Below are 25,635 nucleotides of genomic sequence, written 5' to 3'. Positions count from 1 at the left end.
TAATCACATCACATCACATCAATTATTCATTCAGTCGCCAAAACAGGGAAATCATCCAATCCAAATATACAAACCACGAGCGAGTACAAGTTGGTGTGCTGGTGCGGCCAGGCCACATTATTATTACCTACACAAAGGAGAAAGAAGGCTGCGGCGGCAAACACACCTTTCCCAAGCTCAAACAAATGAGGACGGAGTTGTATGACCGGCCATCACCGGCAGAGATTCAGAGATGACTCAGCTTCTCGTGCTCGACTGGCTTCCGCCCTCAGCGGGGCTCCGCGCCTGCTTGCCGTTGCGCAGGGCAGCACTCTCCGGGGCGGCCCTCTTCGGCCTCGGCTGCACACACACATAAATAAACACGCGGTGTTAGCAACACTGGGTTGCCTTGTTGGTCTATCTCTTCTTCCTTCATCAGGGAGGTCCTGCTAGTGGTATAGCTCACCTTGTTCTCCGAGTTCTGGTAGAAATGCCTCAACAGGATGTTCCTGGGCTCCGTCGTGATCACTGCAGTTCCAGGGATCACCGGTCAGTAACAAAATTACCACAGAAAAGGTGATAGAAAAGTGGTTCGGTGCGAATGGATGCACCTCCATGGCAAATTAATTTGACTTTTCAACATGTTACATGTGTACGTATATATAAACTAATGTACATACTCAACTAGATATGCACAACGCACAACTAGCAGTTAGTTTCATTAGCGATTCGTAACAAATCTATCTGCCAGAGGAATAATTTGCCACACAGGGAGTTCATACGAAATACGTATCGCAGAAGCTGGCAAAAAAGGAAGCGGCTCGATCCCTGTAATGAGCCAAATGAAGCAAGCCTTCAGTGCATTTCAGTCAACCAAAAGTTGTGGCACAACTCTGAAACTACCAAGTTCAGTGTTAAGGGTCTATTCAGATGATTTTTGTTCTTGTGTATTCCCCAATGTTAGTAGCTAATAACTTCTTCACATATATGCTCGCAGCGCCTAAAAAGGGCATGTAATATAGCAGGTGTTTGCTCGGTCATTGCATTCTGCGCTTAAAAACATCCTATTTTTGAATGGAAAACAATCATATATGCTTTTTTTTAATTTATATTAACCTTTCTTTGTAGAGTTCATTAGGAGTATGCAATAAAGTTTTCACTGACATGAGCCTCCATCACCATCGAATGACAAGCTGAGGACAAAACAGAGCATCTTGACTCCTGTCTCAACACTGGAGGTGAACTGCTGGTCGCCGCTACCGGAGGCAACGCCAACGGAGAAGGCCAGAACAGCTCCTGTTGCTGCGCGTCTGGTGGCACTCTGATCTTTGCATAGACCATGACCATCTCTCTCCGTTGCAGTGTTTATCTTTCAGTGTGTCCTTCATGCTAGAGTTTTACAACTTTTACTTTCTTCTTGTCTTTAGATTTTGGTAAAACCTTTCTGTGAGGATTTACACCTGGATGTCTGTTTTGAACAAGACTCTGTTTTACTCTGGTTTCAATCGATGAAATCATCTAAAAACAGTTTTCACTCACCAGCTGGGCCGACATGTCAGGATTTTTGATAATTCAACCTCGCCTGGTAAATTTTTCATTAGGCACCAGACAAATGGCCCATAAGCCTATGAACCGAAAACCCACCTATTTTCTTGATTCATACTGCTTGCCCCTTTCACTCAACTCAAACAATTCCTCTCAAGGACCAAGCACTACAATATCTCCTTGTCGAAGGCACTCTTAATAGGAGTTCCCTAAGAATTAAACTTGAAGGGAACCTTAAAGAATCTACCTTGAGGGTGTAAAGAATGTAAGTCTGACATCACTGTTATGTCCTGGCCCTTTAAGCCCTTCTTAACTAAATATCGTCTTCCTGTTCCTCATGCTCCCAAGAGAAAAGCTAACTCGTAGACTAAGAATTCATATCAGTGCAACCTACAGACCCGTATGAAATGCACGACATCCCTGGGACTATCTGATTTAGTTAAAGGGAGGTGCTCTGCCATTATAGATTGAAATTAAACCAAGTACTCCTTCTGTAAAGAAATATAATAAAGGGCAAAATGTAAAACCCAAACAAGCTAGGGTGTCCCTGCGACTGTGCCCAGGATCATGGGAGAAGGCATATGCCCATGGCCACTGCACTATCTCCTCTTGGATCATTATGGCCACATCCAAAGGCTGCACATTATTGGTGCTTGGCCTCTCATGGCTAAACATGATGCCCTCCTGAAAGAAAAGATATCCATCTGCCTACACAGCTTTTAGTTCAGATCAAAAAGTTGCTGAAACCTATTTTTCCATGGGGAGTAGTATTATATAGAGAATTTGACGCAGTGCGAAGGAGCATACATTCAATCACCCGCAAAAAGTAAAGGGGAAACCAGGCAGGTTAAATTTGCAGAACGGAGAAGCAGCAAAAAGGCATTGATTGAATGAATATGGGCAGAGATTACCTTGATCGGGAGGTGGATCTGTCCTATGTGCTGCAATGTATGTTGTTGGTGAGACATTCTGGTGAGAAACAAACACAAAGAGTGAGGATCAGCATTAGCGCCATGTCAACCAAATACTAATACACTTGCAACATTATAAGTGCCAGCATCATATTCTGTGTTTTTTCTTTTCTTTCGGTCTGCCTTTTCTCTTTCTGAATTCTACACCATTGTGACAAGAAGCACAGGAAAACTAGTATACCTAGCACCACATCAACTGAACATATGACCTGCAGTACACACAGCAACAACCACCATAACCATGACCAGAAGGGACCTAACCCAAAATGCTTGTTTCATTCTGCAAGATCCCTGTGAATATGATCCAATCGCTCGACAGTTGGGCTTGAATCAACAGACAGGTACAATCTTAGGCATCTGTACTACGATTCCAGTGGAGACGCACGCACGGTACGAGTAACTCCTGATTCCTGGCTCAGGCAGGTGCCGTCCGAATCGAGGCTCGAGCATACCTAGGATTCGCTAGCAGTGTGGTACGAGGCAGGACAGGACGAAGAGACAACTGAGCTGCCACGGAGAGGGAGGGGAGGGGAGGGGAGCTGACCGACCGTGGGCTGGGCGGAGGGATCGGCCGGGACGAGCTGGCTGAAGTTCTGCGGGTTGTGGCTCGGCCAGCTGCCCAGCGGGCTTCCCATCGCCGCTGCCGCCGTCCGCGACCGCGATGTCTGTGCCGTCGCTCGCTCCGGCCAGGCTCTCTTTGCCGACAGTTGGTAGCAGAGAGCAGACATGTTTTTTCTTTGAGGGGCGACAGCAAGACATGTGTCAGCAGCGTAATGGACCACGCCAAGAAAGAAGTCGTCGGGAGTCGAGACACGGAAACATGTCTTCACCGCTTCGGCCCACTCATCCCAGGCTTTATTATGGCCCACTCATCCCAGGCTTCATTATGAAGCCCAAAGATGGCCCAGCCCAGTTCGCGGCTGCTTCGTTTCTTTTGCTATTGTTTTTTCTTTTGTTCGTTCACTCAAAGTTGGGAGCAACTAATTAACGAGCACTTCTTCGGAAGCCTTGCAATGATCACTGCCACATGTCACGCTCTGGACGTTCCCTTCGAATTTTATTTTTTATTTTTTCGCATGCATTTTCGGCTTTTTAAACGTTTTTTTTCAACTTTTCGAGTTTTCATGGGTCTTCCTTAGCTTTTGGGAAAAAATGTTCCAAAAAATTTGCATGAAAAAATGTTTTTTTCTTTCATGAAAGGCACGGTTTTGCTTCCACGAGAGGCACGGCCGTGCCTTTTGTTTTCTTCCGCGAGAGGCACGATTTTACTTCCGCGAGAGACATGATTTTGCTTTCACAAGAGGCACGGCCGTGCCTCTCAAAAATGAAAAAGAAATGTGTCTTTTGTTTTTTGTTTCTTTCACGAGAGGCACGGTTTTGTTTTCGCGAGAGGCACAATTTTATCTTCACGAGAGGCATAGCCGTGCCTCTCAGAGATGAAAAAAAATGTGATTTTTGTTTTTTTTTTCTTTCGTGAGAGACGCGGTTTTGCTTTCGCGAGAGGCACATTTGTATTTTTGCGGGAGGCATTGCTGTGGCTCTTTCGGAAAGAGAAAAAAACCATGCTCCCGGTTTCTGCTTTTTGTCCAGTTTTTTTATAAAAAAAAGTTCATCAAAGCATATCAATATAGGATGTAGTTTTGAAGATCTCAACATGAGGAATCCAACAGTGAAAACAGTTCGAGATTTGGACGCACGGTTTAAGAGATAAAATGTTTTGAATAAACAGATCTATGAAAAAAGAGAAAACTTCCAGGTTACGACAAGTGACACACATGCAGCGCGTCACTTGTCACAACCTAAGGAGATGGGATGATACTTGCAAGGAGTATTCTTCAACTAGTGATTTCGCTGAAAAGTTGGATTTTTCTGGTTTTATTTTCTGTGTTTTTGTCTAACTTGACCTGGAAACAAGAGATCTTCTATTGGAAGCCCGTGGGTATCAAATAGAGAGGCTCCGCCTGAGGCGTGAGGACTATTTTTCTTGCATTCAGCGAGACCGAAGCTTCTCTCGTTGAAGCGTCACGCCTAATCAGGCCGGCCCACTGGCGCAAATATTTACAAATAAAAACGAGTAAGAAATGGAGCACGCGCCTAATCGGGCCAGCCCGCCAGCGCAAATATTTGCAAAATTTTGAGTAAAAAAAGGGGGGCACGCAAGGGATTGAACCTGGGATCTCATGATTGCTCGGTGGCAATGTTAGCCAGTGACCGTCCATAGAGTTTGTGTTCAATAAGTCAGGTGTATCCTTCCGGAAGTGGGAAAAGAGCCGTTTTTTTGTTTTCCTTTTTTCTTTTCTTTCTCCATTTCCTCTATTTCACTCGGTTTTCTTTGGCTTTTTTGTTTTTCTGCTGTTTCCTTTTCTTCCTTTTTGTTTTTTTAATTCCTTTTGAATCTTTTTTCATTGGTTTCTTTGGCTTAATTTTCCAGTTTCTTGTTTTGGTTTATTTTGTTTCTTTTCTGGTTTTCATTTTTTTGGTTTTCTTTGTTTCTTTTGGTTTGCATTCTAATTTTTTTTGTATATGTCAATAACATTTTTCTAATACAGGTTTAACATTTTTCAATACAAGTTTAACATTTTTGTAATACATAGTCAACATTTTTTATACACATTTTTAAAAATTTCAAATGCTTTATTAACATTTTTCAAATACAAGATTAACATTTTTTAATACATGTTCAACATTTTTCCTATACATACACAATTTAAAATTTTTCCAATGCTTGGTTAAATTTTTTCTAATACATGGTCAACATTTTATCTATGAACATTTAACATTTTTCAAATGCTTTTGTCAACATTTTTTTCCAAATGCAAGATCAACTTTGTTTTAATGCATGGTCAATATCTTTGTACATGATATTTTTTATTGGTTTTTAATACTAGTAAGATGCCCGTGCTACGCTACGAGATCACACAAGATTTTGTCAATTTAAGTTATAGTCAGGAACCATGCGATGCTATGGACAATAAAAAGAATGCCAAGACATATTCAGGAACCGTATGGTGCTACGGACAACAAAAAATGTAACGAGACATTGGTCGAAGCGATGCTATATTGTTGATAGGTGCATATCGAGCACAATCAAACATATGATTTCCAATCAATAAACCTCGTCATCAAAGCCAAACATTTCTTATCCATCTTCATCTCACAAGAAGACTTCTTGTTCTCCATACCCACCTTTCTCAATGCTCCCATTATCCTATATCGAGGGGACATAGATCATGCATCAGAGAATATTACAAATAATAATAATAATAATAATAATAATAATAATAATAATAATAATAATAATAATTTGCGAAGTGTATTATGGTTACACAAACATATCACACCCAGAGAACTCACATGAAAAAACAAAACACTAAATAAAAACACTTGATATAGAACTTGCGTAGATAAGAGAGTATATAAAAGTACAAACAGAATGATCAAGGCTCACTAAGCTCGACTACTATGCAAAATTATGTGACATGCGCCAGCGTCCTTCCAACACTGGCTTCGTTAATTGCAAGGCGTGCAAGGGTCACAACTGATAACTTTGAATTGTGAAAGATGTGAAGAATGCACTCACATCGTATCTTCCAAATCACCAGCAGTCCAGCGCATCCAATGATCTCCAATACAAACATCATGTCCAGCCTTAGAACTGCTGCAACATAACTACTTCTTTCCTTGGAAAGGTTGTAAAAAGCAAACAAGCTATTCGGCTACAGCCCATCCAGGAAGTCAACATTGATCATTCCGTGCCAGTATATTAGGCACGCCAGACTTAAATGTGAAGAGAAATGGCAGACAATAATATATCCAAATAACATACATACTAGCCTGAGCGCACGCTTATATATGGTTTTAGGAGAAACAATAACAAAGTAGAAGTGTTTAACTGAATGCTCTACCAAATATGCACAACAAAAATGAATCAGTATACAACGCCACCATGAAGAGAAGAAAAATTCCAAATATAACTCACACAACTTTCCATTTAATTAGTTACATACCTTAGTCATCTATCAGGCCATGGAATCATTTGTCGAGCATAGTATACCCTTCTTTTAGTTGTCTGCTCAAAACATATGTGCCAACAATAATGATCTCGGGGTTTACGCTTCATCTATCTGCTCACCTAAAATTACATCAGGTCATACAACCACTACTCCATACATAATTGTCTCGTTTATACTCAGACAAAGGAAAAAAGAATGAGCCTGTTGAGGGTGGTAGTATATTTAAACAAAGCAAGTAAATGAACAACACTTGCAGTATATTTCCACCGAGTAAAGAAACAAAATCACAGTAAAACATGCTTTGAAATCATGTGAATATAGAAGGGCTGAGTGCACATGTACACACACACACACACAAATAGTACTGGACTTCTTGTAACTTGCTTACATTAACGATGTCACTGCAACAAAAAAAAGATACCGATAACAAACACTAAGGTCCTGTTTGGTTCGGCTGTGGATTTCTAAAAGCAGCTGTGAAAAATCTGTTGTGGGAAAACAGCTGTGGAAAATCTGATGTGAAAAAGATGTCGGTCATTTGGCAAACCAGCTGATACAGCCTTTTCAGATTTTGGCCCACAGCGGAATCAGATTTTGGAAAGCACGTCCTGGATTGCTTCCGCTTTTGGTTCAGATTTTGGCAGCGGATTTCTGGAATCGGATTCTGCTGGGTTCACCCTTTGGTTCAAATTCTACTGCGCGGCAGCGGAATCCGTCGATAAAAGCTGAACCAAACAGGGCCTAAGGAAATAATTATTTGGGACGTGAGCCGAAACAATGGATGTAGAGCTACCAAGCAAAGGAGGGGCATCAATGACAAAGAGACTTGTTGTAGGCATCATCCAAAAAATTTGAACAAAGGGGGTAACAAAGAGAACTACCAATAAATAATGCTAAACACATGTATGATGCTTTTACAAAAATATCATGAACACTAAAGCAAGTATCTAAGTTATTTTTCTAAAAGTTCTCCCTAAATACTTCAGAACCATACATGGGAAGTAATTTCATGGCTAAAAACTTTAGAACCATACAACCACGAAATTGCACTTGATTCATACCTTGTACTACACGCCAATAATTCTTTGTAGATCAATCCTCGGGAAGTGGCTCACTTGGATTGGTCAGGCGTGGAGCATTGATGGGGTGCAGGTGTGCGGCGGGGCTGCTGCATGAGAGGCGTCGTGGAATCGAGGGCGGGGGGTGGGGGGGAGGGGGGGGCGACACCGGTGGCGTCCTTGCTGAAGTTGGTGTTAGAGAAGATGGGGTAGGGGAGAAATGGAGGTGGTGGGCGGAGGGTTTGGTGCATCAGAAAAGGGGGGAGAAGAGGTGTCGCGGACTTGGGGATAGAAGGCGTCGGCGTCGGCATCCCGTCGGAGGAGATGAGGTACAAGGTAAGAGACAATGGGGAGGAGAGGGATGGTGAGTTGGAGGTGGAGGTGGGTGTCGGTGTCAAAACCAGCCAATCTCGGGTAGGGGGTCCCGAACTGTGCGTCCGAGGATCGAAGGTAACAGGAGACAAAGGGGACACGATGTTTACCCAGGTTCGGGCCCTCTCGATAGAGGTAAAACCCTACTTCCTGCTTGATTGACTTTGACGAGTATAGGGGTTATAAGAGTTGATCTACCTCGAGATCGTAATGGCTAAACCCTAGATGTCTAGCCTATATGAATTCTCATTGCCCCTACGGACTAAACCCTCTGGTTTATATAGACACCGGAGGGGCCTAGGGTTGTACGGAGTCGGTTTACAGAAGAAGGAATCTATACATCCGGACGCCAATCTTGCCATCCACGCAAAGGAGAATCCCATCCGGACACGAGGGGAAAGCCTTTTACTCTTTATCTTCATGGCCTATCAGTCCAGCCCATAATACACGGGCCGGATACCTGAGGACCCCTTAATCCAGGACTCCCTCAGTAGCCCCCGAACTATCCTTCAATGCCGACGTAGTATCCAGATTCCGTCTTCGGCTTTGCAAGGTGGGTTCTTCATTATACTTCGGACCAATGATAGTCTGGCCGTGACCTTGACGCTCTTGCCTCTTATGCTTCCTCCCTGTTGTCGCTTTGATTTCCATGCGCCGTGCGAATATGAACGGTCCATGCTTTTTTGCAAAGAGGCCCCTCACCACGCTCGAATGGCATCTATATAAGGGGATGTAGATCCCCTTATGCCATTCCACATCACACAAAAAGGAAAACTGCCAAGTTTTAGCCACGAACAAACCCTTCCATCATGGCCAGTGCCCCAGGCTCCTCTTCGTGCCCCCATGGCCCTCAAGAGGGTGATTGGCAGAGTTGCTCCGTGCCTCATCTTCAGCTGAGCCGACTCCAGACGCAGGGTTACCTTCCCCTCGCGGATCTAGTCTCTGTTCGAGCGGTATTGTACTCAACCGGCAACGGTGCGATGGCTGAGAACTTCCCCAACCCCAATAAGGAGGAGAGGGTGTGCTTCGTCCCATTCTGGTTGCGGGAATTTCCGATCCATCCCTTCCTCAGGGGTCATTGAAATTTTACGGCATCCAACTACACAACCTCACCCCAGGTTCGATTCTACACATCCCAGGTTTCGTTGCCCTCTGCGAGATATTCTTAGGCATCGAGGCTCATTTTGAATTATGGAGGAAGTTCTTTTGCCTTGTTCCCCGCCATCGAGGAGGTTCCATATTTTAAGTGGGCGGTGCCGAAGTATGGCGTATAGCCGGATCCGGATACCTCATAGGAACTCCCAAAGAGGTATACCCACAATGGTCTTCGGAATGGTTCTACATAGACGACGTTCCGCTGCCGGACCCAGTTTGGCACGGTCTCCCTGAATTTTCCAGTGCTCCTTTAAATAAGTGCCTCAACTGGCGTCCCCGAAGTCCCAAGGAAGAGGACAGCGCGAAGATAAAGAGGATGGTCAGCAAGGTCAGGTTGCTAGCCCATCCTGAACTCTCGACAGTTGAGGTCATGGCGATCGCAATAAAGAGGTGCGTTCAGCCTCTCCAATCCAGAGTAACTCCCTTATGGTGTTACAACAAAGAAGACGACATGTCCCGTTACAAATGGAAGGGTCCAGATACCCCAGCCGAACTAGCCACAATGTTGGCCAAGCTGTATAAGGGCGAGAAAGAAGATTTTCTCCAGTTAAACTGCCGGGAGGGTTATTCCATGTACAACCCTTTTGAATGGGTAAGATCTCGATTATCTGTGTTTTACTTTATTATCGTTACAGACACTCATTGTTCGGGAACTCGGTAACTGGTAACTGCTCGGTCGACTACTGATTAGCGATTAATCGGTTAATCGTCCATTTAACTGAACTAATCGGTCAATCATTAATCGGCTGCACATGAGAATATATTGGCAACATGTAACTAGTTTTTCACGTATTGTACACCACATAATCCAATGCTCATAGCTACGCATTATACATTTATACTAAAATATAATGTCGTAGCTCGTAGGCCTATAAAAAGCATGGACAAGAGGTAGAATTGTTACCTGGATGGTTTGATCATGATGCATCCAAACAAGAAGGCAACAAACCTACAGAATTGATGATAGACATGCATTTGTATATGCTCTAAACTTGTCATTGTCAAGATAAATGATTAAATGACAGCAATACATGTGACAACAAGAAGCCACACATGAGACATGACAAGATAAATTAAAATGACAGCCACACAACTTGGCAATATGCAGCCACACATAACAAGATAAATAGGAGCCACACATGTGAACATGGAATAATTCACTACAAGGTTCAACACAAATAGCATAATATGTAATAAGGTTCACTGACCACAAATACTCAAATAGTTATCACAACTCATAATGGCCTGGATTGTCGCTTCACTTACCCCCTTTTTTTATGGATGCCGCTTCAGTTACCTGACCCATCACCGATTAATCGGTTTGACAACCAGCTAATCGCCTGACAACCGATTAAATGCCAGTTAATCGGCTTGACCATTTAATGAAACGAGTAAGTGCTACTCGCCTCAGTTAGGCACCGAGTAGCGATTAAATGGGCATTTAAATGGTAACTCGGCCGAGTTCTTGAACAGTGCAGACACTAATCAAACTTGCCCTTTGTTGCCACAAACAGTCATGGAGGAAGATGACCGAGGACGTCCACTGTCCCGCTCCCCAACCAGAGGATCATAACCGTGATAAAGACCCCGGCTTTTGCGAGGACCCGGACATATATATAGAGTTTGACGACGGGGTATTTTATCAAGCGAGCCTTGACGGCTCAGAAGTGGCTATCACCGCCGACTACCCCGGCCTCTATCCCTTCTGTATCGTGAGTATTCGGAGGGTTCTTAAAAGGAAATCATTATATGCATTTCTATCTGTTTATACTGATCCGGATTTTAATAGGATCAGCGCTCTAGGCACCGTACCTCCTCAAGGGCGGCCCCTACACAAGGCCGTCATTCGAAACGAAAAGGGTCCGGGAGTGCCGCAGAGGCCTCACAGTCTTCCAAGAGGTAAGCTTGTTTAAGACATGCCTACGCGTAAGTCCGGATTGTTAAAAGTCTCCTTTTATCCTTGACATCAGGAGGAGTATGCAGCAGACGGTGGGAAAACACCCGATTAGCCGAATGGCTACTGATCCGGCGCCCGACTCGCCAACTAGGGCGCGAGCCGATGCAATGCCAATTCCGCCTTCTCAAGAAGATTCGGATGACGTATCCGTCACAAATTCCGAAGTGGAGAGCGTGATGAATCATCGTTGATTAAAAGAGGCTATGCAAGCTTCGATCTTTTCCGAACAAGAGTTTACCGCACTCAGTTTGGTGGATGCGTATCTCCGAGCCGCTCGAAACGGACTTGCCGGAGTCATTCAGCCGTTCTCGAAGGATATACAGGTAAAAGTTTACGCAATTTTTGATAGTCATGTGCCAGTAGCCCCCGAGACTTGAAGCATTGAGGTAAACCTATTTAAGGATCGCTATGACCCGCAGGTTCTCAAAGAGAAAAATACCGCGCTATCCCAGGAGCTAGAAGTGAATCCGACACTGTTAAGTGCTGTCACCATCGAGTTGGCGGAAATGAAAAAGGTTGCAATGAGTGCATCCGGGAAGAATAAACACGATGGGGAAAAGACGAACTATCCGAAGAGATAGAGAGCTTAAAGGCTCAGTTCTTGGCCGCTCAGAAGGAAAATGAGAAGCTGAAAGGTGGCATGTTCGATATGTCTTCCTCTCTTATTTAGAACCATCCTAGGTGCTCATGTGTAATCCCTTAATTCGGAATGTCATGACTCTGTTGCCGCAGGCCTGTTGACTGGTCGAACGGAGGAAGAAGTATCTGGATTTCAAGTTGACGTGCTGAAGGAACTGTCCGTGGTACATGCTTGGGCCCGAAAAGCCATGAAAAGTATGGTGAATGCTTTATGGTCATCTGATACCCCTCCAAAAAGTATGGAGGGCTTGGCAGACCTGTTCAAAGGTGCCTGGTGATACGTCTCCACCGTATCTATAATTTTTGATTGCTCCATGCTATATTATCTACTATTTTGGACATTATTGGGCTTCATTATCCACTTTTATATTATTTTTGGGACTAACCTATTAACCGGAGGCCCAGCCTAGAATTGCTGTTTTTTGCCTGTTTTAGGGTTTCGAAGAAAAGGAATATCAAACGGAGTCAAAACGGAATGAAACCTTCGGGACGTGATTTTCTCACCGAATAGAACTCAGGAGACTTGGACCCTCCGTCAAGAAAGACACGAGGCGGTCACGAGGGTGGAGGGCACGCCCCCCGGCCTCGTGGGCCCCCTATTGCTTCACCGACGTAATTCTTCCTCTTATATATCCACGTACCCTCAAACGATCAGATACGGAGCCAAAAACCTAATTCCACCGCCGCAACTTTCTGTATCCACGACATCCCATCTTGTGGCCTGTTCCGGAGCTCCCCCGGAGGGGGCATCGATCACGGAGGGCTTCTACATCATCATCCAAGCCCCTCCGATGAAGTGTGAGTAGTTTACTTCAGACCTACGGGTCCATAGTTAGTAGCTAGATGGCTTCTTCTCTCTTTTTGGATCTCAATACAATGTTCTCCCCCTCTCTCGTGGAGATCTATTCGATGTAATCTTCTCTTTGCGGTGTGTTTGTTGAGACCGATGAATTGTGGGTTTATGATCACGTCTATCTATGAATAATATTTGAATCTTCTCTTAATTCTTTTATGCATGATTGGTTATCTTTGCAAGTCTCTTCGAATTATCAGTTTGGTTTGGCCTACTAGATTGGTTTTTCTTGCCATGGGAGAAGTGCTTAGCTTTGGGTTCGATCTTGCGGTGTCCTTTCCCAGTGACAGAAGGGGCAGCAAGGCACGTATTGTATCGTTGCCATCGAGGATAACAAGATGGGGTTTTTATCATATTGCATGAAACTATCCCTCTACATCATGTCATCTTGCTTAAGGCGTTACTCTGTTTTTAACTTAATAATCTAGATGCATGCTGGATAGCGGTCGATGATGGGAGTAATAGTAGTAGATGCAGGCAGGAGTCGGTCTACTTGTCTCGGACGTGATGCCTATATACATGATCATACCTAGATATTCTCATAACTATGCTCAATTCTGTCAATTGCTCAACAGTAATTTGTTCATCCACCGTAGAATACTTATGCTCTTGAGAGAAGCCACTAGTGAAACCTATGCCCCCCGGGTCTCTTTCTCATCATATCAATATCCATCACTTTATTATTGCTTTGCCTTTTACTTTGCTTTCACTTTTCACTTTGCATCTCTATATCAAAAATACCAAAAATATTATTTATCATCTCTATCAGATCTCACTTTCGTAAGTGACCGTGAAGGGATTGACAACCCCTTAGCGTGTTGGTTGCGTTGAGCTATTGTTTTTGTGTAGGTACGAGGGACTCGCGCGTAGCCTCCTACTGGATTGATACCTTGGTTCTCAAAAACCGAGGGAAATACTTACGCTACTTTGTTGCATCATCCTTTCCTCTTCGGGGAAATCCAACGCAGTGCTCAAGAGGTAGCAAGAAGAATTTCTGGCGCCGTTGCCGGGGAGTCTGTGCAAAAGTCAACATACCAAGTACCCATCACAATCCCTATCTCCCGCATTATATTATTTGCCATTTGCCTCTCGTTTTCCTCTCCCCTCCAATTCACCCTTGCCGTTTTATTCGCCCTCTCTCTCTATCCTCCCTCTCTTTCTCTATTTGCCTCCTTTTGCCCGTTTGCTTTTTGTTTGCTCGTGTGTTAGTTTGCTAGCTTGTCGTTATGTCAAGTCCTTTACCTTCTGCCTCTATGTCTGAAATTGGGGAAATTATTGTCGATATGGACAATAATAATATCATGAAGAATTCTGATGCTCCTACTAAATAACCTACCATATTTCATACAAAAAAATTCCGTGTTGGTAGTGGTAATATTATTGGAAAAGGAGTTATTCAAGATTTCTTTACTTGTGCCGGTGCTTTACCTTCTATGGGTAGTTCTATCCTTCACAGAACTAGTAGTCTTGCGGACGCTATTGCCATGCTTGTAGTTGAACTTGAAAGACAATTCATGCACATGCATCCTTCCATACAAATGATTTTTCTGGAATTTTCTAATATTGAGCATTCTTCTGTTAAGCGTGCCGCTACTATCTTTTTGGCTCATGAGTTTAGATTCATAATAAAAGAAGCTAAAGAAATCTTTGCGCATTATAGGGTGGACGCTTGCCGTCCTCCCATAGAGGCTATCCTCTTTGATCAAGAAGAAATAATGCGTTTTCAATCTCTAGACTATGTTGCTTTCAATGAAAATCTTAGAAAAAGAGTTCCTACCAATGTTTTAGTTGATATAATTTCTGAACTTAATGATGATTTGGCTATTCGAAATAATGAACTAGGATATTCTCTTGAATATAGGCTCACAAAGTTCTGTCAAAAGAATGCTTATAATGATGAATTGGTTGTGCATTATGAAGGACCAAAGGAGGATCCTATACCTCCCAAGGTCAATCTTGGGGACTTTTGTCCTGTTAAATTTAGCCCTTTTGATTACTTTTGCTTTCCTCAAAGAAAACTTGCTGCCGAACATAGAGAATATGAAATGAGTTTTAATAATTTGTCTTACTATTATGGCAATACCTAGATCTATTCTTGCTTGTTATGCCTAGCTAGGGGCGTTAAACGATATCGCTTGTTGGGAGGCAACCCAATTTTATTTGTATTCCTTGCTTTTTGCTCCTGTTTAGTAATAAATAATTTAATTAGCCTCTGTTTTGGTTGTTTTTTTGTGTTTAATTAGTGTTTGTGCCAAGTAGAACCGTTGGGAAGACTTGGGGAAAGTCTTGTTGAACTTGCTGTAAAAAACAGAAACTTTAGCGCTCACGAGAACTGCTGTCATTTTTATTTGGAGAGTGATATTTAGTTAATTATTTTTGATGATGATTAATAGATAAATTCCTCACGTTCAGAAATTTATTTTAGAATTTTTGGGGTTCCAGATCTTGCGCTAGCTACAGATTACTACAGACTGTTCTGTTTTTGACAGATTCTGTTTTTCGTGTGTTGTTTGCTTATTTTGATGAATCTATGGCTAGTAAAATAGTTTATAAACCATAGAGAAGTTGGAATACAGTAGGTTTAACACTAATATAAATAAATAATGAGTTCATTACAGTACCTTGAAGTGGTCTTTTGTTTTCTTTCGCTAACGGAGCTCACGAGATTTTCTAATTTAAGTTTTGTGTTGTGAAGTTTTCAAGTTTTGGGTAAAGATTTGATGGATTATGGAACAAGGAGTGGCAAGAGCCTAAGCTTGGGGATGCCCATGGCACCCCCAAGATAATCTAAGGACACCTAAAATACAAAGCTTGGGGATGCCCCGGAAGGCATCCCCTCTTTCGTCTACTTCTATCGGTAACTTTACTTGGAGCTATATTTTTATTCACCACATGATATGTGTTTTGCTTGGAGCTTATTTTATGATTTGAGTCTTTGCTTGTTAGTTTAACACAATCATCCTTGCAGTACACACCTTTTGAGAGAGCCATACATAATTTGGAATTTGATAGAATACTCTATGTGCTTCACTTATATCTTTTGAGTTATATAATTTTGCTCTAGTGCTTCACTTATATCTTTTAGAGCACGGTGGTGGATTTGTTTTATAGAAACTATTGATCTCTCATGCTTCACTTAGATTATTTTGAGAGTCTTAATAGCATGGTAATTTGCTTAATAATAATATGCTTGGTATTCAAGATTTGTAAAACTTTCTTTTGAGTGCGTTGAATACTAAGAAAAAAATTGATGCTTGATAATTGTTTTGAGATATGAGGATGGTGATACTAGAGTCATGCTAGTTGAGTAGTTGTGAATTTGAGAAATGCTTGTGTTAAAGTTTGTGATTCCCGTAGCATGCACGTATGGTGAACCGTTATGTGATGAAGTCGGAGCATGATTTATTTATTGATTGTCTTCCTTATGAGTGGCGGTCGGGGACGAGCGATAGTCTTTTCCTACCAATCTATCCCCCTAGGAGCATGCGCGTAATACTTTGCTTTGATAACTTCCAGATTTTTGCAATAAGTATATGAGTTCTTCATGACTAATCTTGAGTCCATGGATTATACGCACTTTCCTTCCTTCCACCATTGCTAGCCTCTCTAATACCGCGCACTTTTCGCCGGTATCATACACCCACCAAATACCTTCCTCAAAACAGCCACCATACCTACCTATCATGGCATTTCCATAGCCATTCCGAGATATATTGCCATGCAACTTTCCACCGTTCCGTTCATTATGACACGCTCCATCATTGTCATATTGCTAGCATGATCATGTAGTTGACATCGTATTTGTGGCAAAGCCACCGTTCCTAATTCTTTCATACATGTCACTCTTGATTCATTGCATATCCCGGTACATCGCCGAAGGCATTCATATAGAGTCATATTTTGTTCTAAGTATTGAGTTGTAATTGTTGAGTTGTAAGAAAAAAAGGTGTGATGATCATCATTTTTAGAGCATTGTCCCAAGTGAGGAAAGGATGATGGAGACTCTTATTCCCCCACAAGTCGGGATGAGACCCCGGACAAAAAAAAGAGGCCATAAAAAAAGAGAAGGCCCAAACAAAAAAATGAGAGAAAAAGAGAGAAGGGACAATGTTACTATCCTTTTACCACACCTGTGCTTCAAAGTAGCACCATGATCTTCATGATAGAGAGTCTCTCATTCTGTCACTTTCATATACTAGTGGGAATTTTTCATTATAGAACTTGGCTTGTATATTCCAATGATGGGCTTTCTCAAAATGCCCTAGGTCTTCGTGAGCAAGCGAGTTGGATGCACACCCACTTAGTTTCTTTTGTTGAGCTTTCATATACTTATAGCTCTAGTGCATCCGTTGCATGGCAATCCCTACTCACTCACATTGATATCTATTGATGGGCATCTCCATAGCTCGTTGATACGCCTAGTTGATGTGAGACTATCTTCCCCTCTTTTTGTCTTCTCCACAACCACCATTCTATTCCACATATAGTGCTATATCCATGGCTCACGCTCATGTATTGCGTGAAGATCGATTTTTTTTTGAAAATGTCAAAAGTATGAAACAATTGCTTGGCTTGTCATCGGGGTTGTGCATGATTTAAATACTTTGTGTGGTGAAGATAGAGCATAGCCAGACTATATGATTTTGTAGGGGTAGCTTTCTTTGGCCATGTTATTTTGAGAAGACATAATTGCTTTGTTAGTATGCTTGAAGTATTATTATTTTTATGTCAACATGAACTTTTGTCTTGAATCTTTTGAATCTGAATATTCATACCACAATTAAGAAGAATTACATTGAAATTATGCCAAGTAGCACCCCGCATCAAAAATTCTGTTTTTATCATTTACCTACTCGAGGATGAGCAAGAATTAAGCTTGGGGATGCTTGATACGTCTCCAACGTATCTATAATTTTTGATTGCTCCATGCTATATTATCTACTGTTTTGGACATTATTGGGCTTTATTATCCACTTTTATATTATTTTTGGGACTAACCTATTAACCGGAGGCCCAGCCCAGAATTGCTGTTTTTTTGCCTGTTTTAGGGTTTCGAAGAAAAGGAATATCAAACGGAGTCCAAACGGAATGAAACCTCCGGGAACGTGATTTTCTCACCGAATACAACTCAGGAGACTTCGACCCTCCGTCAAGAAAGCCACGAGGCGGTCACGAGGGTGGAGGGCACGCCCCCTGCCTCATGGGCCCCCTGTTGCTCCACCGATGTACTTCTTCCTCCTATATATATCCACGTACCCCAAAACGATCAGATACGAAGCCAAAAACCTAATTCCACCGCCGCAACTTTCTGTATCCATGAGATCCCATCTTGGGGCCTGTTCCGGAGCTCCGCCGGAGGGGGCATCGATCACGGAGGGCTTCTACATCATCATCCAAGCCCCTCCGATGAAGTGTGAGTAGTTTACTTCAGACCTACGGGTCCATAGTTAGTAGCTAGATGGCTTCTTCTCTCTTTTTGGATCTCAATACAATGTTCTCCCCCTCTCTCGTGGAGATCTATTCGATGTAATCTTCTCTTTGCGGTGTGTTTGTTGAGACCGATGAATTGTGGGTTTATGATCACGTCTATCTATGAATAATATTTGAATCTTCTTTGAATTCTTTTATGTATTATTGGTTATCTTTGCAAGTCTCTTCGAATTATCAGTTTGGTTTGGCCTACTAGATTGGTTTTTCTTGCCATGGGAGAAGTGCTTAGCTTTGGGTTCGATCTTGCGGTGTCCTTTCCCAGTGACAGAAGGGGCAGCAAGGCACGTATTGTATTGTTGCCATCGAGGATAAAAAGATGGTTTTTTTTATCATATTGCATGAAACTATCCTTCTACATCATGTCATCTTGCTTAAGGCGTTACTCTGTTTTTAACTTAATACTCTAGATGCATGCTGGATAGCGGTCGATGAGTGGAGTAATAGTAGTAGATGCAGGCAGGAGTCGGTATACTTGTCTCAGACGTGATGCCTGTATACATGATCATACCTAGATATTCTCATAACTATGCTCAATTCTGTCAATTGCTCAACCGTAATTTGTTCACCCACCGTAGAATACTTATGCTCTTTAGAGGAGCCACTAGTGAAACCTGTGGCCCCCGGGTCTCTTTCTCATCATATCAATCTCCATCACTTTATTATTGCTTTGCCTTTTACTTTGCTTTCACTTTTCACTTTGCATCTCTATATCAAAAATACCAAAAATATTATTTATCATCTCTATCAGATCTCACTTTCGTAAGTGACCATGAAGGGATTGACAACCCCTAAGCGCGTTGGTTGCGTTGAGCTATTGTTTTTGTGTAGGTACGAGGGACTCGCGCGTAGCCTCCTACTGGATTGATACCTTGGTTCTAAAAAACTGAGGGAAATACTTATGCTACTTTGCTGCATCATCCTTTCCTCTTCGGGGAAATCCAACGCAGTGCTCAAGAGGTAGCACCCGGCGCCGGTTCGAGCTATGGAAGACATCCGCCTGCCACGAAGGCGCACGAGAAGCCTGGGTCATGGTGAAGACACGTTTCACCAAACTAAATCCAAATCATATGGCTCGAGTGGGACCACAAGGATTAGACGGGAAAGAAATTCCCGTGAATTTAGTGTATGACCAAGTAATGGTAGCTACGAAGTATTCGTAGGAAGATTGTAAATTAGACAGTCTTATAGATGGAATAGGTTTATGATTGAGTGTATTAATCAACCTGTACCTTTATCCGAACGTGTAAAGAGTTTGTCATCGCAGACTTCTGGCTTTGACCTCCGAACCCCGAAAATGGTGGAGTGTTTCCGGATACCTTTCGGAAAAGAAGTATCCATTATGTCCAGTATCTAGGCAACCTAGTCATTGTGCTCAAACAGAAAAAAAATTAGTTCGGGCTGTATGTTATATTACATATGTAAGAAACATCTTCCAAGGAAAATAGTCCCGTTAAGTGTTCCTTTCCTTGGGCTGGCATACTGCAATTACGCGTGTCGCGGTGTTGGAGTGGTTACAATAATGTAACAATCTGTCGTTTGATACGTCTCCAACGTATCTACTTTTCCTAACGCTTTTCCTCTTGTTTTGGACTCTAATTTGCATGATTTGAATGAAACTAACCCCGGACTGACGCTGTTTTTAGCAGAACTGCCATGGTGTTGTTTTTGTGCAGAAATAAAAGTTCTCAGAATGGAACGAAACTTTGCGAGGAATTTTTATATAATATATAAGAATTTCTGGAGCCAAGACCTACCGGAGAGGGCCCCCTGGGTGGGCACAATCCACCAGGGCGCGCCCCCTCTCCTGGTGCGCCCAGGTAGGTTGTCCCCACCTGGTGGCCCTGCAGACCCTGAAACCAATGCCATAAAATCCTATTTTCGGAGAAAAAATGAGGGAGAAAGAATTATCGCGATCCATGAGACGGAGCCACCGCCAAGCCCTGTTCTTCCTCGGGAGGGCAAATCTGGAGTCCGTTTGGGGCTCCGGAGAGGGGGATCTTCGTTCTTCGTCATCACCAACCCTTCTCCATCGCCAATTCCATGATGCTCCCCACCGGGAGTGAGTAATTCCTTCGTAGTCTCACTGGTCGGTGAGGAGTTGGATGAGATTCATCATGTAATCGAGTTAGCTTTGTTAGGGCTTGATGCCTAGTATCCACTATGTTCTTAGACTGATGTTGCTATGACTTTGCCATGCTTAATGCTTGTCACTTTGGGCCCGGGTTCCATGATTTCAGATCTAAACCGTTTATGTTATCACCATTATATTCGTGTTCTAGATCCGATCTTGCAAGTTATAGTCACCTACTACATGTTATGATCCGGTAACCCCGGAGTGAGAATATCCGAGACTTCTTTCGGTGATTACCGTAGTTTGAGGAATTCATGTATTCACTATGTGTTAATGCTTTGTTCCGGTTCTCTATTAAAAGGAGGCCTTAATATCCCTTACTTTCCAATATGGACCTTGCTGCCACGGGAGGGTAGGACAAAAGATGTCATGCAAGTTCTTTTAATAAAGCACGTATGACTATTTACGGAATACATGCCTACATTATATCGATGAACTGGAGCTAGTGCCATATCACCCTAGGTTATAACTGTCTCATGATGAATATCATCCAACAAGTCAACGATCCAATGCCTACGAATTTATCTTATATTGGTTCTGCTAAGTTACTACTGCTATCATCACTGTTACACTTGCTACAAAATTACTGCTATCACTGTTACCGTTACCGTTGCTGCTGCTACTATTATCAAAACTATCATATTACTTTGCTACTGATCACGTTGCTGCGGATAATTAATCTCCAGGTGTGGTTGAATTGACAACTCAGTTGCTAATACCTTCACATATTCTTTGGCTCCCCTTGTGTCGAATCTATAAATTTGGGTTGAATACTCTACCCTCGAAAACTGTTGCGATCCCCTATACTTGTGGGTTATCAAGACCTTTTTCTAGCGCCGTTGCCGAGGAGCATAGCTATATTTGTTGAGTCACTTGGGATTATTATCATATTATCACTATGAAGAATCTAAAGGATGCTAAGACTAAGATTTTCCCTCAAGGACGAGGGGAGGTAAGGTACTTCCATCCAGTTCTGCTTTAGATTCACCTTCTATTATAAGTGAACTTGCAACACCACCACATGCTATTAATTCGAACATGTCACAAGTTATTGATGATGCTACTTCTGCTATGGATAATGCTTATGATGATGCTAGTACCTTGCTTGATAATGATGATGTGCCACTTGGTGAATTTCTTGATAAACAAATTGCTAGAGTTATACAACATGATGTTGTTGAATCTGATGATGAGCTTGAAACTGAATCTCCTGAAACACCTACTAGAACTAGCCCTCCTAGATATGAATTTCCTAAGGCACCGAAAGGTTATGTTATGAGTGAAGAAACAACCAGAGATATTCTTGCTTGCAATGATAGAGATGATCTAGAGAAATTACTATGCAAGTATAAAGAAAAATCTCTGAATGCTAGAATGAAATGTGATCCTAAGTTTGCTACTTCACCTATCTTTATTGATGATAAGGATTATGAATTCTCTGTCGACCCAGAGTTAATTACTTTGGTTGAATCTGATCCTTTCCATGGCTATGAAACTGAAACTGTTGTGGCACATCTTACTAAGTTGAATGACATAGCCACCCTTTTTACTCATGATGAGAAAACTCGCTATCACTATATTCTCAAATTATTTCCTTTCTCATTAAAGGGTGAAGCTAATGCTTGGTACCATACTCTTGCTCCTGGTTGTGTGCGTAGTTGCCAGGATATGATTTATTACTTATCTGAAAAATATTTTCCTGCTCATAAGAAACAAGCTGCCTTACAGGAAATATTTAACTTTGTGCAAATTAAAGAAGAGAGTCTCCCACAAGCTTGGGGAGGCTTTGCCAATTACTTAATGCTTTGCTTGATCATCCACTTAAGAAAAATGAAATACTTGATATCTTCTATAATGGACTAACCGATGCTTCTAGGGACTTCCTAGATAGTTGTGCTGGTTGTGTTTTCAGGGAACGAGCTGTTGGTCAAGCTGAAGATTATTGAATAACATATTAAAAAATTATGATGATTGGACCATTGCTGAACCACCGCCTAAACCCACTCCAAAGAAGAGGGGTATATTATATCTTAGTCCCGAAGATATGCAAGAGGAAAATAAATCTATGAAGGAAAAAGGTATTAAAGCCGAGGATGTTAAAAATTTACCTCCTATTGAAGAAATACATGGGCTCAATACACCACCACTGCCTAAGGTGGTAGAGGTAAATTGTCTTATGAAATTCAATGATAATGACAATCCTCACAATATGCATCCTAGTCAATGCCTTTATGAGTTTGAAAATTATATTAGAAAACAAGATCACTTCAATGCAAATGTTATGAAACAATTGAAATACAATTTTGATATGATTGCTCGCTTGAGTGACTTCTTATTTAGAATATCAAATGATGTTAGAGGTGTTGGAAAGCATTCTTCTATGGTTTAAACTCAGTTAGAACAAGTTGCTAAATCTCAAAGAGAATTGCTTGATGAAATGAATAATAATATGCATGACTTTGCTGTTAGAGTTGCAACTAGAGGAGGTAAAATGACTCAGGAACCACTTTATCCTGAGGGACACCCAAAAAGAATTGAACAAGATTCACAAAGAGCCAACACTAGTGCACCTAGTTCTTCTAAAAAGAAAAAGAAAAAGAAAAAGAAGAATGATAAGACTTCACATGCTCCTAGTGAACCTGAAATAGAAAAACCTCCTGATAATGAAATTTCTATCTCTGATGCTGAAACTCAATCTGGTAATGAAACTCACCTAGTGATAATGAAAAAGATAATGTTGATGTTCATGAAGACTCTCAACCAAATAATAAAGTACCAGACAATGATGTTGAGATAGAACCACCTGTTGATGTTGATAACCCACAACCTAAAAATAAAAGGTATGACAAAAGAGACTTTGTTGCTAGAAAACACGGTAAAGAAAGAGAACCGTGGGTTCAAAAACCTATGCCTTTTCCACCCAAGTCAACTAAAAAGAATGATGATGAAGAATTTGAACGCTTTGCTGAAATGCTGAGGCCAGTCTTTTTGCGTACTCGCTTGACTGATATCCTAAAAATGCCTCCTTATGCAAAGTATATGAAAAACATCATCACAAATAAGAGAAAAATACCGGAAGCTGAAATCTCCACTATGCTTGCTAATTACACTTTTAAAGATGGATTACCTAAAATACTTGGAGATCCGGGAATACCAACTATACCTTGCTCTATCAAAAAGAATGATGTGAAATCTGCTTTGTGTGATTTAGGAATTGGTGTTAGTGTTATGCCTTTCTCTTTATATAAAAGACTTGACTTGAATAAACTCACACCTACTGAAATATCTTTGCAAATGGCTGACAAATCAACTACCATACCTATCGGTATCTGTGAGGATGTGCCCGTTGTTGTTGCTAATGTTACTATTTTGACTGACTTTGTTATACTTGAGATGCCCGAGGATGACAACATGTCGATTATCCTTGGTAGACCCTTCTTGAATACTACAGGGGCTGTTATTGATTGCAATAAAAGCAAGGTCACTTCTCATATCAATGGTAATGAGCATATGATGCACTTTCCGAAGAAACAATTCCAAGTGAATGGTATTAATGTTATTGAAAAAATCTCCGACAATCACTATTGGAAGTTTTCAAATACCTCTACCTACTATCAAAAAGAAATATGAAATGCTTATTGTTGGGGACATGCATATCCCCATTGAGGTAACTTAGTGATTTACGAAAGTTCTTTGGTTCCATGCTAATCGAAAGTGCTTGTTAATAAGACTTGATCAACCTTATTAATGGATAATTTTGGAACGGTATGAAGTTGATGAATTTTGTAAGAACTACTTTCTGTCCCTACTTTTCATACTCTATTTTTATTAGTTAAATAAAATAAAATGCCATGTTTTGTCTGTTTTCTGATTTTCCCGCGCAAAAAAATGACCCAAAAATAAAAGTTCTCAGAATGCCCTGAAAATTTAATACGATTTTTCTTCTTCTGAATATTCGAGATTTTTTTGTGCAATAAATATCAGAGGGAGGCGCACCAGGTGGGCACAACCCACCTGGGCACGCCAACACCCCCAGGCGCGCCCTGGTGGGTTGTGGTTCCCACGTGGGCCCTCTCACTTATCTCTTTATACCCCATCATCACCTACCTCTAGAAAAAATCTCCATTGCTCTCTCTCCCGTGTTCTTGCTCCCAAACCCTTGGATTTCGATCTCTTTGCTCGAAGCTCCATTTCCGAAACTATTTCAGGGGATTGTTGCTTGGTATGTGACTCCACCGTTTGTCCAATTAGTTTTTGTTTTAGTGGTTTATACTTTGAATAATTAGCTACTCTTGGTGCTGCTGTAGATGTGCTTGCATGTTGAATTCTTAGTGTTCTAAGTAGTTTGAATGCTTGCTTTGGCCTCTATGTATCCCTATGAGTAGTTGATATCAATCTTACAAAGTTTTGCTGATAAATTTTTGTCTACCAAAATTATTATCTTCAGAAAATTGTACGCGTACATGATGAACCTATTTGGAAGGAGTTCTTCGAGGAGCACCATGAAACCCTATTTTCCACCGCCGCAACCTTCTGTACCCAAGAGATCCCATCTTGGGGCCTTTTCCGGAGCTCCGCCGGAGGGGGCATTGATCACGGAGGGCCTCTACATCAACTCTATGGCCCCTCTGATGATGTGTGAGTAGTTTACCTCAGACCTTCGGGTCCATAGTTATTAGCTTATGGCTTCTTCTCTCTCTTTGGACCTCAATACAAAGTTCTCCTCGATTCTCTTGGAGATCTATTCGATGTAATCTTCTTTTGCGGTGTGTTTGTCGAGATCCGATGAATTGTGGGTTTATGATCAAGTTTATGTATGAACAATATTTGAATCTTCTCTGAATTCTTTTATGTATGATTGGTTATGTTTGCAAGTCTCTTCGAATTATCAGTTTGGTTTGGCCTACTAGATTGATCTTTCTTGCAATGGGAGAAGTGCTTAGCTTTGGGTTTAATCTTGCGGTGCTTGATCCCAGTGATAGAAAGGGAAACGACACGTATTGTATTGTTGCCATCGAGGATAAAAAGATGGGGTTTATATCATATTGCATGAGTTTATCCCTCTACATCATGTCATCTTACTTAAGGCGTTACTCTATTCTTATGAACTTAATACTCTAGATGCATGCTGGATAGCGGTCGATGTGTGGAGTAATAGTAGTAGATGTAGGCAGGAGTCGGTCTACTTGTCACAGACATGATGCCTATATACATGATCATACCTAGATATTCTCATAATTATTCGCTTTTCTATGAATTGCTTGACAGTAATTTGTTCACCCACCGTAATACTTATGCTATCTTGAGAGAAGCCACTAGTGAAACCTATGGCCCCCGGGTCTATTCTCCATCATACAAGTTTCCAATCTATTTTATTTTGCAATCTTTACTTTCAATCTATATCATAAAAATACCAAAAATATTTATCTTATTATCATTATCTCTATCAGATCTCAATCTTGCAAGTGGCCA

At 41.6% G+C, this 25,635-nt stretch overlaps 1 protein-coding gene across 1 annotated transcript; it reads right to left on the bottom strand.

Annotated features, from left to right (window-relative positions):
- LOC125511309 (DET1 complexing ubiquitin ligase) lies at window positions 1-3,263 on the bottom strand. Its single transcript, XM_048676646.2, has 4 exons — window positions 3,044-3,263; window positions 2,436-2,493; window positions 446-507; window positions 1-339 (listed from the first exon to the last, which is right to left on the bottom strand). Exons 1-4 carry the CDS (start codon window positions 3,221-3,223, stop codon window positions 238-240), a joined length of 402 nt encoding a protein of 133 aa, XP_048532603.1. The 5' UTR covers window positions 3,224-3,263; the 3' UTR covers window positions 1-237.
- Window positions 3,264-25,635: the final 22,372 nt, after the last annotated feature.

Source organism: Triticum urartu, chromosome 5A (genome assembly GCF_056163025.1).
Source record: "Triticum urartu cultivar PI428250 chromosome 5A, HENAU_Tu73, whole genome shotgun sequence".
Taxonomy (NCBI): Eukaryota; Viridiplantae; Streptophyta; class Magnoliopsida; order Poales; family Poaceae; genus Triticum; species Triticum urartu.
This window is presented reverse-complemented; position numbering and strand designations above follow the sequence as displayed.

Coding starts and splice junctions, on each gene's coding strand:
- LOC125511309 (XM_048676646.2), bottom strand. CDS start 3,223: ATGTCTGCTCTCTGCTACCAACTGTCGGCAAAGAGAGCCTGGCCGGAG. Junction 2,494..3,043: donor ATCCCTCCGCCCAGCCCACG/GTCGGTCAGCTC, acceptor GTTTCTCACCAG/AATGTCTCACCAACAACATA. Junction 508..2,435: donor AGATCCACCTCCCGATCAAG/GTAATCTCTGCC, acceptor CTGGAACTGCAG/TGATCACGACGGAGCCCAGG.